This window comes from Myodes glareolus, chromosome 9, assembly GCF_982192425.1.
Source record: "Myodes glareolus chromosome 9, mMyoGla1.1, whole genome shotgun sequence".
NCBI classification, from domain to species: domain Eukaryota; kingdom Metazoa; phylum Chordata; class Mammalia; order Rodentia; family Cricetidae; genus Myodes; species Myodes glareolus.
Window position 1 is genome coordinate 70,943,595 of NC_142034.1, and position 13,812 is coordinate 70,957,406.

At 44.8% G+C, this 13,812-nt stretch overlaps 1 protein-coding gene across 1 annotated transcript in view; it reads left to right on the plus strand.

Moving 5' to 3' along the window:
• The window catches only part of Rad50 (RAD50 double strand break repair protein), a 63,661-nt gene extending 50,107 nt beyond the window's left edge, over positions 1-13,554 (plus strand). The window contains exons 22-25 of the mRNA XM_048437667.3: positions 7,855-7,940; positions 8,457-8,599; positions 10,826-10,959; positions 12,429-13,554. Of these exons, the coding sequence (XP_048293624.3) occupies positions 7,855-7,940; positions 8,457-8,599; positions 10,826-10,959; positions 12,429-12,615 (550 nt within the window). The 3' untranslated portion in view covers positions 12,616-13,554. The remainder of the gene's footprint in view (positions 1-7,854; positions 7,941-8,456; positions 8,600-10,825; positions 10,960-12,428) is intronic.
• Positions 13,555-13,812: the final 258 nt, after the last annotated feature.

Sequence of the window (13,812 nt, forward strand, 5' to 3'; positions counted from 1 at the left end):
CCTGCCTACCTAAGTTTTGTCCTATCAAAAGGCCAAGGCAGTTTCTTTATTCATTAACCAATGAAAGCAACACATAAACAGAAGGACCTCCCACACCACAAGTTGTTTAAGGTTGCTGTAACTTGCAGCCTAAGTGAAGCAAACATCTCAAGAGTCATTAACTCCTAAAATGTTGAATAAGACAAGCTAAAAGGTGACCTTGAGTTTGACAGATTGGAGGTTTATGACTGGAAAGCCAATAGTTGAAACTAAAGTCTAGTTACAGTTGAGTGAGGAGAAAATGATAGGAGAGAGATGGCGATAGCATATTCTGCTGTAAAGAGAACTTGGGATCACATCTAGAGGAACTGGGTGGGAGGTCTGCTGTGAATCCAGTCCTTGCCTACAGTATGGCTCACAGACCTAGGTTTTGTGTGTGTTAACTGTTAGACTACTCTGTCCAGGAGCCCTCTGGCCATCACTCAGGCACCACATGGTTACACATACATTAAAAAGGTCATAGAAGACTGCCATAACCTGTCCTTTCCCTAAACTGCTGAGTCAGCCAGCGGAATGGATGCCATGGTAGGTTTGCCAAGCCATCTGGCCGGGGGAAGGCAGGGGGTTTCTGCAGAGGAACGTGAGGTATTGCACTGAGTATGCCAGGAGAAGCTGGGAGTTCTATGAAGCCAGCCAGGAGTGGGCGGAGGTGAGGAGAGGTAGGGGTGCTTTCCTTCTGTAAATTTAGCTGCTTCAGAAGCAAAGCCAGACTGTTCAGTAAGGTCTTTTATCTACTCATCAGATGTAGTCTTCTAAATACGAAAAGTAGTAGTAAAATTTCCTCCAAATGGAGTCTAGGGGTTTGTCCTGCAAATTTGAGATCTCAAGATTTATGTTATGATTCCTAAGTTTGCTTTCTCCCCCTGCCAAAAAAAGAGGGGGTCTAAAATTTCCCTCATTGTTTGGCCTCTTAGGATCAAGAATGCTGTCTGTGTCATTGTTGCACAGTGGTCTATTTAAGGTAACACAGGAAACTAGCAGTGCATTTTCGAGAAGAGCTGATTAGCATCTGTTATTAGTAATCATCTGAAGCAGCAGTAAGCAGAGGCTTTGGCAGAAACACTGGTCATTAGAAGGAAACATGCATGGCTTAGGATGTGCGGCCCCACACACAGCACCACAGTTTGGTTTTTTGTTTTTTCATTTTTCAAGACAGGGTTTCTCAGCTTTGGAGCCTGTCCTGGAACTAGCTCTTGTAGAACAGGCTGGTCTCGAACTCGTAGAGATCTGCCTGCCAAGACCTGGAATTGAAGGCATGTGCCACCACCATCCAGCCACAGCACCACAGTTTAAATGAAACTGAGATAAGTCACTTGCCCAAAATGCTGTTTGGTATTCTGTTTCCCAAATGTGAAACATTGTGTGTTATATCATATTGCTTCTAAGACTCATGAAGCATACAACTCCCATAGCTTTGTATGTGAGGCAGCCAGCTGTCTGCCAGGCTGTAGAGAGCATGGGTCTGGGCCTTCAAAGGGAGTTCTGGTTGAGAATTTTATTCAGGACTCATCCTGCGCTGACCACAGTGTATTATGCTTTCATACAGTAGAATCCTGCAAGGGATTGATTACAAACCCAAAGATAACCAATGGCATTTCACATCTACTGCAGGGTCGTTGTTTTGGTCATCTTGTGATAATGGTTGAACCATTGCCGAATGTTAAGAGCTGATTTAGGAGGCTGGCTAAAGAAAATGAGTTTAATAAAGTCATAATTGTTTTAACTTGGAAAAAAGTCACTTAAATTTGCCAAATTAAGAATTTTGAGTTCAGCAAGAAGAAAGCCTAATGTTCATTTGGAACATGGTACTCACAACATTGTTTCTGTTGGGCAGGAGGACTTCTGCTGCCCAAATGTAAGGAGGCAGGAAGTTCTCCTGGTATGGAGTTCTGGAGCAGTAGGAATATTAGTCGGCATTTTAAAAGCTAATCATGGAGGCTGGAGAGACAGTTCAGCAGTTAAGAGCATGTTTTGCTCCTGCAGAACTGAGTTCAGTTCCCTGCACCCATATCAGGAGACTTAGAACAAACTGCCTGTAACTCCAGCTCCAGGGGATCCTATGCATCTGGGCTCCTTGGGCACCTACATTCATGTACATATGCTCACACAAACATATACACATAATTAAACATAAAAAGTATTTTTAAGGCTAATAAAGCCTAGCCAGTTTTTGGCAACCTATATATCAAGTTTAGCACAGTTTTAAATGCAAAGATGAGAATAGTGTATTTTGGAAAATGCCTTTGAAAGTATCTTTACTGCTTTTTTTTTTTCAAGCTCAGTTTTCATTAACTTAGTTTTTATGCTTCCAGATTAGAATAATAATTACAAAAAAGTCCATATGTATTGGTCTTTCTAGTTATTAGTCAGAGAGACAGCTTGAGGTATGGGGAAATCTGGGTCAGGGCTTGCCTTTGTTTGTATACTTGCTATTTTGAGCAGTAATCCAGATTTTGCATTGATTGCTTGTCTTCTCTGCTTGAATCTTGTAGATGGTTTGAGGAGGGAAGGAAGCAAGAACTGAATAGGCCTTGAGGGAGGAGAAACTTAGGCCTCTTAGATGATGCTGCTCTAACCTCTTAGGCACCTGGTTTTTCATGGCTGCATCTTAAGTATTTGATTCTGTGCTATTGGTCAGTTGCTGAGGTGGAAAGTAGCCTTTAAAGCAGCAGCAGGAGACCTGGTGTGCTGCTCCACTTTTGTGGCATTAGGCTGGAAGCTGTGTGCTTGTGAAGAGGGTAACTCGGGCTCTCAGAAGCCTCTTGTTGAAGGAGCAAGTGTGGGAGGCAGTTGTCTGGCTGTTCCCTGCTGGGGTAGAAGCTCTGGAGCAGAGGTGCTGCAGTGGCAGCCCTGGCACCTAAAGACCACCTTTGTGAAGAAGTAGAGGGTGTGTGCAAGAACAGCTCCACATGCTACATTGACACATCTGGGGTTGGTTTGTTTTCTCCTTTAATTATTTTTTGGAGCAGTTTTAGGTCTGTAACAAAATTGAGCAGAAAGAAAGTACAGAGATTTCTTACATCCCAACAGCGCCCATCCAGGCACAGCTGCATCCACCATCTGCTTTCTCCACTGGAGCTGGCAGTGAGCCTGTGTTGATGGCACTGCCATCCAGACTGTAGTGTGCATCCATTTACAGTTGGTGCTGTAAATTTTTCAGTGTGAACGGTGTTTAAGATATGCCTCCTGCCACAGTAGCTTCTTTAGCACAAGACTTGGCTTTATGGCCACATGACACTGCCTTTCAAATTGGAACATTTGTAATTTGGAAGATCACATTCTAAGTCTCAGGACCACCAGAATTACCATTCATCGTCACAAAATGCAATTGAGTACTGGAGAAATTGTTAAGGAATTCTTTTCAAGCTGTTAATGAATAATTATAAGACTAAGTTTATAAATTGTTGTTTTCGTAGATCTTAGCATTTCTTACTGTCTTTTGAGAACCAATTTTTACAAGATAAAGCATGCTGATTCACATGCGTTATTGTGAATTTAGCTGATAGACAGCACTCTAGGCCACAGCAGGACTATATCTTTGCCAGACAACCACTGTCCTCAACTGTCCGAAGCCTGTGACATTTAAATTGTTGCCTTAGGAGAAATCATGGATTTTTAGGGTCATCCTTTTATTTGTTTTAGGGATAGAGTTTCATGTATGCTGTAACCCTGGCTGGCCTTCAACTTGCTGTATGGCCAAGGCTGGTCTTGAACTGATTCTCCTATTTCCACCACACCCCCTATGCCAGGATTACAGACACACAGTACAACCATGGCTTTATGCAGTGCTGGCAATCAAACCCAGGGTTTTGTGCATGGTAAGCAAGTGTTCTTCCATGAAGCCACATCCCCGGTTCCTCTGGGTCCTTCTTTATACCTAGTATTGAGTACCTGGAACAAGTGCTGGAGAGAGTGGTGTGTTTCGGGCTATTGACAGCTTCAGTTTGCACTGACTGCTTCAAAGTGGCTTCACTTCCATCAACTTGAGCCTGTCACTCACCTGCTACTGTGGGGCCGTCCCCACTTTACTCTCTCATATCAGTCTCACCCCTGCATGCCCCATTGTTTCTCTGCTAGGTTAATAAGTGGTTCCTGTTGTCATAATAGGAAAGACTGCCATCCTTGCCTTCCCTATTTGATCCCACAGTGCCCCTCACGAAGCTGAACACTTTTTGTTCTCTTAACACCAAGTTTTCTTGTGTTGTTTCTCCTCCTTGAAATGTTCCTTTAAGTCTTTCCCAAGTAGACATGATTGTTCCTCCCTTTCAGTCCATATTGTTGGTACACATGTGTTACAGGCAATTTGTACTTCTCCATACTTCACATCTACAAGTCACAGAACACGCGTCAGGACAGGCCAAGATTCACCTGGTGATATTGCCCAATACTCAACAAGGTGCTCCTGCATCACTAACCTCTGTCCTGGAGCTGCCTCTGCCTCCAAAGTACTGGGATTAGAGGGGTGCACCACCACTGCCTGGCTCACTCTCTTCTTCTTCTTCTTTTTTTTTTTAAAACGTAATTGTGATTCTTTTGTGTCAATAGAGGCGTGTGCTTTATTACTTTTAATGTCTATATAATTCATAAAATATTTTACCTATTTCAACCTTTGACATTAGGAAGCTTTAAGATTTGGTCACCACTGATGGTGCTGTATGTATGTCTTTGTATGCTTATGCAGATAGACCAGAAAGATAACTTCTTAGAAATGAAGCTTCTAGGTCAGAGGGTATGATCATCTTTAACTTGTTAATGCCAGATTGGCTCCCGAAAGCACTTATAAAGCATGTGTTTCCACTTGTAGTGTATGAACATAACCATCATCATGGAAATGCCCTGGTTAAAATTGACACTTGTCTATCATTTTAGTATCTGGTTCATCACATGTCCGTCCACTGTCTTCATAGCATATCTTCATAGTTCTGTGCCTTTTTTAGAACTTCTCAGTCCAGAGACTACAAAAATACTTCTCTCCTGGATATTCTCCAGTGGTCTTCCTGAATAGCAGGTGTGTGTGAGAGAGACAGACAGAAACACATGTGTCACAGTACTCATGCATAGGTCACTTAGTGTGTAAGACCTTGCTTTGATGCAGGGTCTCTTTTTTTTTTTTTTCCCCTTTCCGACAGGGTTTCTCTATAGCTTTGGAGCCTGTCCTGGAATTAGCTCTTGTAGACCAGGTTGGTCTTGAACTCACAGAGATCCGCCTGCCTCTGCCTCCCGAGTGCTGGGATTAAAGGCGTGCACCACCACTGCCCGACTTGTTTTTGTTTTGTTTTGTTTTGTTTTGTTTTTTTGAGACAGGGTTACTCTGTTTTAGATTTTTCAAGGCAGGATTTCTCTACATAACCCTTGACTGTCCTGGAACTCATCTTGTAGACCAGGCAGGCCTCAGACTAACAGATCCACCTGCTGGGATTAAAGGCTTGCACCACGAGCCGCCCCCCCACTCGTCTGTTTTTCTTTAGTCTGGTATGCAGTAAGTTACCTTGGACAACTTTATTCCTGTTGTGCTCTTCTTGCTTTCTAGGGACAAATACCAGTCAGTAGTAACCTGAGATGGTTTGCTTGCCTAAGATGTGCTTAAACCTGAGTTCTATACCCAGCAGTTTATGTGTTCTGTTCAGTGCCCTTAAACTAAACTCAGTTTTATTTAGGATGCTGATTTCTGTCATGATAGGCAAAACAGGCCCAAAAGTTTTTGCCCTCTGTTCAATCTCTCCGTGCTTCATAATACTTTGTATACCCAGAGGGTGGGTACACCTTGAGGATTTGATAATACTCAGAAAACCGTCTTGTCTGCTCACAGCCTTAAAAAACTATCCTAACCGAAGTATCCTAGTCACTTTCTGTTTCCTGGGCAAATTTCCATAGGATCTGTTGCATAGTAACTGGGGGTTGGAGAGATAACGTGTGACTTTGCGCGTGAGTTGTCTTTCAGAAGGTGACACTCATTGGTAACCACTCATGTCGGTGCTACTCCCTCAGGTGGGCTACTACATCACCTTTGTCATCCCCAGAGGTTGCCTGATGTGCTGTAACTCCCAGAGGGACAGATCTTAGCTGCTGGGCCAGCCCATAGTAGCCAGAGTCAGCTCTCTGTGGCACCCTGAGCGGACTGGTGTTCTGGACTGGAGCTCTCTCCCCCCACTCTGGGTCTCAGCAGAGACTGCACAGTCCTCCCCACCTGGTGTATATTCTCCAGTCACGTGCTTTTTATGTTAGCTATCAATTTGAAAAAATAACATTTTTAAGAAGTCTTTTATAAAATTAGAATCATAGTGTATAAGGCTATGTTTTCACATGTATAAAGGTAGTCTTCACATGATTGGTCCCCAGAACATTCTGTGAGGTAGTTTTTTGTTGTGGTTTTCCTTTTTGAAGAAAATGATAGCTGGTTTTTCTACTCTTTATGAAAAAAGCATAAAATGTTAGGCTGAGGTGAGCATGAATTAGAAAATGGAGACTTGGTGAAGCAGAGTGTTTTTCCCGACTTCACTACTTCAGCAGCTCTCCATCTGATATTTAGACGTATTTATGTTGAGTCATTTCTTTCTCTGTAGCTGATGATCAGAAGATCACAAAATGATTGTACAGAGGTAGTGGCATTACGTTTAGTTTCTTTTTTTGTATATATCAGATAAGAGGCCTGCAAGTGGAAGGGAGTCCGCTCACATCCTTGCATGGTGACAGCCGTGAAGCTGGCCTTCTTACCGTGGCAGTGACTTGTGCTGATGCTCCTGCCTCCGCATCTGAGGTAGCTGGGGCAGGCATGGCGTTCAACTTTAACAGGCAGCTCTGGCTTTCACAAACATGTCATTCAGTCATTCACTGTCTAGAGACTGCTGCTTTACAAGAGAATTGGGAGTAAGGGCATGCCTGTGGAGGTCAGCATGCTAGGCTAGGACTTGTGACGGAATAAAGGGTCAGGCTTCTAAGTAAGTTATCCTTTTGAGCCAACGCTGCCTTTGGGTAGATAAAGTTCTCACCGATCTGAGGAATAAAAGAACATAAGGGACTGGCTTTTGAACAGTTCTAGAATGCGTTGGGTAATGGTGGCACATACCTTAAGTCCCAGCACTCAGGAGGCAGAGGCAGGTGGATCTCTGACTCCAAGGCCAGCCTGGTCTACAGAACAGTCCAGGGCTATGTGGAGACCCTGTCTCCAAAAAATAAAAATTAAAAAAATTCTAACAGGGCCAGACAACAATTTTAGAGACTTGCTTCTCCTGTGTAACAAGGGCACCTGGCTTAGCTGCGCCCTCAGCTTTAGGACATCATGGGTCTTCTTCACAGCAGCCTCCCGCAGGTGCCAGGGAGGCTGCGTCTCCAGTGTGCTCTTAGGGCCTAAGAAAGAAGCCTGTTAGAGACTTCTTTTCTGAAAGTTTTTTCGGGTTTGTTTGTTTTTGAGATAGGGTCTCACTGTGTAGCTTTGGGGAACTTGGTGTGTAGATCAAGTTGACCTCAAATTTATGGATATCTGCCTGCCTCTGCCTCCTGAGTGCTGGGATTAAAGGTGTGGCTGCCACGCTCAACTCTGCAGTTTCTGAGCACTTAAAGAAGTCCTTGGATCCCACAGTAAAGACGGAGCCATGTGAGGACTTGGGCCTGGCATGTGCCTAGCAGTCTAGCACCAGGACAGCAGCACTTCTCTTCATATTCAGCTTTTATAATTGAAAGTTCTGGGGCAATGATGTTTTATTATTATTACTATATTACATATTTATACAATTTAGCATAAACTATTGCATCACTATCATGTCTTTCCTATAAATAGTACATATTGTACCAAGTAAAAGTGACTTCCTTTTCCAGAGCAATAATGAAATTTCACAGTATGAAAATGGAAGAAATCAACAAGATTATTCGTGATCTTTGGCGGAGTACTTACCGTGGACAAGGTAATTAGTATGGTGTGTCCCAAATGCTTGTTCCAAAGCTCTGTCCACAGCTTCTCTTGTATGACCTTACAATGCCAGCATTACCTTCTCAAACCCCTTCCTGAGCATTTCTTTTAAGATTTTTCTAAGAATTCTTATCTTTGCAATATCTTCTAACAAAAAGAAAACGCAGAGTTTCTGTCCCAGAGCCTGTAGGACTCACATTGTCTGTAGCAGACACACGGGCTGATGACATAATGGTTTCTGTGAAAGCGCAGATAGGGATAGGCCCAGATGTGATAAGAAAAGTACCTAAGGGAAACTTAGAAGAGGAGCTGGGCCCAGGCTGGGGCGGGCCATCCAGGCTGTATCTTGGTAGACCACGTGGCTACTAAGTCCTCCTGGCCAGATTGCATGCAAGGCAGCCAATGCGTTCAAAGCATCAAACTCACTGTTGTCCCCAGACTTTGTGAACGATGTATATAAGTGACAGAGGTGCAGTGTGGGTTCTCTAAAATACTCTGCTTTCTGTATCAGATATTGAATACATAGAAATTCGATCAGATGCTGATGAAAACGTATCTGCTTCTGACAAAAGGCGGAATTACAACTACCGAGTGGTGATGCTGAAGGGGGACACAGCCTTGGACATGCGGGGACGGTGTAGTGCTGGACAGAAGGCAGGTATCTCAGCAACCCGCAGAACCAGCTTGAGGAGCTGAAGGTGGGCCCGATGTGGTGGAAGGTTCAGACTCCCGTAAGTGAAGAAGAAGCTCCTTACACCTCCTTGTCACCTTGTGAATTAGACAGACACAGCTAAATCATGGCCCCATCCTGCTCCTGGCTAATATGCCCTGTAACGCTCTGAAGACAAGAGAAAGGGTCAAAGTTACTCAAACCCATTTCACTTCAAGAGCACTCCTTCTCAGAGAAAGGACGTTGCTTCATGGGTCCCCAAAGATGCATTCTGATATCAAAATGGGCAAGAACATCTCAAAATTAATAGTAAATATACTGCCAGTCATAAATACTAGCAGGGGGAGGGATGTGGCTCAGTTGGTAGAGTGCTTGCCCCTCACCACTACCAAAACATGCCTATCATCCCAGCACTAGGGAGGTGGACGCAAGAGAATCAGAAGTTCAAAGTTATCCTTGGCTATAGACTGAGTTTGAGGTTAGCCTGAGCTACACAAGACCCTATCTCAAATGAACAAAGAACGCTAGCAAACTAGAGCCTGAGTTGAACCAAATGAGTGATTCTGATAGCCTCTGCACAGGACTGACCACCCCCCCCCATCACCAGCACCTCACGTAGCCTTTGTGCTGGACTCCAGACCAATGGCTAGATGAGGCCAGTGGCCCTACATGAGGCTCCTGGAGGAGGACGATAGGTAGGTTTGGGGCACTGGGGAAATCAAATGAGAAATGTTTCAATAAGGCTGGAACGTGAGACCTGCATCCCAGAGCACCAGGAGGTCCTGAGTGTTGATTTTGTTAACCATACACAAGAGTGCAGATTCTGAGCCTTCATAGTAAAGCAGATTTTTCATAAAATTTCACAGGCTTAGGAAAGGATGTCACATTAGTCACACAGTTATCCCAGTTATTGCTAGCCCAGACATCTAACACCAATTTCAAACAATGCAGATTACTATCACAGTCATAGTCTGAAGAAATGACTAGTTTGTGATCTATAAACAGTATCCCTGCTTGCTTGTTTGGCGATGTGTAATATTCATTATAAGTGAGTTTGAAACATGGTCTCTGAGCAAAAAGACAGTTTCCTGTAGCTGCTCTTAGATTGTGAAAACTGGCAGTACTTTCTTCCTAGTGGAGAGGTGTCAGATGAATGGTTTGGTGGTTGTGGGCCAACCAGCAGCCTGCATGTAAGTGGGTGCTGCTAGACTGGCAGGAGTAGGGTTCAAAGGCAGGAAGGAAATGTCTGTCCCCCAAAGGGGCACCCGGCTTCTGCAATCTGCTGGCCTGCCCTGGACATCAGAAGGAAGGTGTGTACTGGCCTGCGCTCAGAAGCCCAGGACTTCAGCAGGCACTGAGAGTAGCACTCACGCAAAAGCGTTCTGCCCTCCCAGGACAGTCTTGAGTAGCTGCTGTGTCCCTAGGACGCAGCCCTGAGAGGACTAGGACCAAGCCTGAGGGTTTGAATGTTTGATTTTTAGTCCATGAATGGACTCAGTGGCCTCCTAGAGGTAAGTACAAATAGAGCTGTGCTCTGTTAACTTTTTCTCATTGTCACAGTTACAAAAACATACTCTTCAGTGTGATGTAGAACACACTGCCTGGTTTCTCTTTTGAGCCAGAGAACATGTAGTCAGAGTTCCTGTGAGGCTCAGGAAAATGTAATGTTTTCCAACAAGTTTCATCACCGAGAAGCTATAAGGGCCAGATCAGAAAGTCTTAAGGTTAAGTGTGATGACACACACCTTTTAGTCCCAGTGCTCAGAAGGCAGAGGCAGGCAGGTCGCTCAGAGTTTGGTGCCAACCTGGTCTACATAGTGAGTTCCGGGTGAATCTTAGACTTGTGTTGATAAATTGTAATACATCGCCCCTTAGCCTGTGATGTCAGTTTTAATAGCCCTGGAATGCTGACAGGGCTTCCTCGGTGTTTTATGTCAGTGCAGATGATAGGCTGAGAGAATGTAGTTGATGGCCCACCTTTCAGAAAAGCAGTGGTCTCCACTGAACTATCCATAACATCAGTGACCTCTGGCCTTTCCCACCTTCTACTACCCTCTTGTTTTTGGCGACAGTCTTCCTGTGTAGCTTGGGTTGGCCTAAAACTCAGCCTGCTTTTGCCTCTTGATTGCTGGGAACAAAGGTGCAGCCACCCTACTCAGTTCATTTCACCATCCTCCTCTAAAGAAGTCTGCTGTGCATCTTTTCTCCAGGTGCTAGCCTCTCTCATTATTCGCTTGGCCCTGGCTGAAACCTTCTGTCTAAACTGTGGCATCCTTGCCTTGGATGAGCCGACGACAAATCTTGACCGAGAGAACATTGAATCTCTTGCACATGCTTTGGTTGAGTAAGTATTTCAAGTTCAGGGCAAATTGCAATTTTTTTCTAAATACCAATAGTAGAGCTGGGTGTAGTGACACATACCTTTAATTTCAGCACTTGAAGGCAGAGGCAGGCGGGTCTCTGTGAGTTCAGGGCCAACCTTGTCACATTGTGAATTCCAGGCCAGTCAGTGAGATTCCATTAAAAAATAAAAAGAATCCAGTTGAGACCAGGCTTTGCACTTTGCCTTTTAATAGTAATTCTCCAGGTATTCTTGAAAAGGAAGTAACGTCTTCAGAGAGATGGCTCGGGATGAGAACACTGGCTGTTCTTCCAGAGGACCAGGGTTCAATTCCCAGCACCCACATGACAGCTCACAGCTGTCTCTTAACTCCAGTTCCAGGGGATCTGACACCCTCACATACATGCAAACAAAACACCAATGCGTGTAAATAAAAGGATTGAGAGTATTGAGACAGTCATGTTCTACCTCTCCCCGGGTGTTCATAGGGCAGGTAAGGGTGAGCAGTTCTGGGCTTCCTCTAGGTTTCCTGTGAATGCCCCCATGGCAAGCACAGGAGTCCATATGTGCCCTGACCAGACACTTAGAACTGGTGGTAGTGGAGCTAGGACTGTGTCACATGGTCACTGTGGAGGATGAGACTTTATGGAAGCAGCATACTGGGAAGTAAGTAGATGATGGCAGAGGCTAAATTGTAGTCATTGTGTGCTCCATTCCCTGACGTCAGAGCGACCCCAGAAGAACTCTGACAGCACAGGTATCTCCTCCAGCCAGCTCTTCATAGTTCTGGGGGACCAGCAAGGAAGGAGGGGGTTGTGGTATCAAAACATGAAGTGCATCCAGCCCCAGGCAGGTGATAAGCAAGTGTGAATTAAAACTCTTGTTGCATCTCACTCAGAGCTGATACCTCAGCTGCTGATGAGCAAAAATGTCCCCAGTACACCCACTCAGGCCCTCTGTGTCACAGCACTGATGCATCTAGTGACTGGTGGTGGCAGAATTCTGAGTAGACCCAGCTCTTCAGAAGGCAGTGTTATTCCCCTACATGTTGTCTGCCTGAATTACTTTTAGACTTTCAGAGAAGTCTAGCAGCAGCTGAGGAGAGTCTAGGCGGAGGAGCGAACTGAACTCTTCTGGCTGTGAATAGTTTAGCTTTTCCTAGAAGACTTTCTCCTGCGTGATTAGCAACTTAGGATCTTGGGGAACTGTCCAAATTCTTAGCCTGGTTCTTGGCCAGATGGGTGGGTAATGAAGCTGTGCATCCCTGCATCCCACTGTGTGGGAAGGAGATAGGCTCCTACCTGGCTACGTTGAAGGCCCCAGCCCTCCCCCATTTCCTGCAGGGCAGCCAAAGGCCCTGTCACATGTGGCACAGGAAAAGCTTGGTTGGCACACAACTGCTCTTTTTATCTGACGAGATTTCCAGTGGTTTTTCCAAATGTAAAAATGGTGTTCTCAATGTATTGTTTCAGGATCATAAAAAGTCGCTCGCAGCAGCGTAACTTCCAGCTTCTGGTAATCACTCATGATGAAGATTTTGTGGAGCTCTTAGGGCGATCTGAGTACGTGGAGAAATTCTACAGGGTGAGGAAGAACATGGACCAGTGCTCGGAGATTGTGACATGCAACATTAACTCCCTGGTCTCTTACGTTCACTAACGTGTTTTGGTAGGGAAGTAAATCTCATGAGGGGGTTGAGGTTGTTTCTACTGAAGACTGAACTGATGCTTGAACACAGTCCCTGCAGGCCTAGCAACCTCCCCGTTCTGCTCAGCCTTTCTTCTCCTGCCAATTGAAGGTCATCCAAATGAATGACACTTCTCAGAGCAGGGGTGACTTGGCGGGGGGTTGTTGTTTTGGAGATTTATGGGGTAGGCATTTAAAAACGTTAGTATTTTCTCTGAAGCTTTGAATGAGAAATAATGATTGACTCGGCTTTAACATGAATCCATGTATATAAACTGTCTGCCTATGTCTCCCCAACTAAAACTATAGTCATTGAGTGGAGGCTGGCTCTGTGACAGAAGCAGAGGTGATCATCTGATAGAATAAATACCCAGTTCCCTCCATGCAGTTGCCAGAGGGAACTCCTCACTCCTGACCTTCATGCCGAGGCCTGCCACTCTTCTGTCTGTCATGTGTATCCACTTGACCTGGCCATTAATCCCAACTGCTCTTCACAGCAGGTTCCCATGTGGGTAGGAAGCTAGGCTTGCCCACAGCTGGGGCCTGCTCCCCATGAACAGTCAAGGGCAAACCTCATTTTCACTCCAGAGGCCGATCCTGCTGAAGTCGAGTACACATTTCCATGGAATTTCCAGCTGAAGCCTTCTGTGGATATTCTCTGTAGACAGGGTACATCAAAATCCCGTGCTTGCAGCGGTCCAGTTCTGTCACTGAGCTGCTCAGGCCTCAGATCTCTAGAACAGGGCCATTTCTTCCACACAACCTTTTCCTTCAAGTATATAAAACAGATGCATAAATAAAATGCAACTGAAAATAGATAAGGAAAACTAGTTTAAAACAATTCTTTGGTGTGTGTGTGTGTATGTACAGCTTTATCATTTATTAAAGAAGAAAGCAAATATTGTATACAAATGGCATGGATGTACTTGTTTGTTTTGCATATGGAGTTAGTTAAATCTTGATGGAATATTTGATACTTCAGAAGGACATAAAACATCTTCAACTTTTGTATTTCGAGACAGGATTTCTCTGTGTAGCTTTGGAGCCTGTCCTGGCACTCACTCTGTAGACCAGGTTGGCCTTGAACTCAGAGATCTGCCTGCCTCTGCTCCCAAGTGTTAGGATTAAAGGCATGCGCCACCACTGCCCGGCCATCTTCAGCATTTTGAT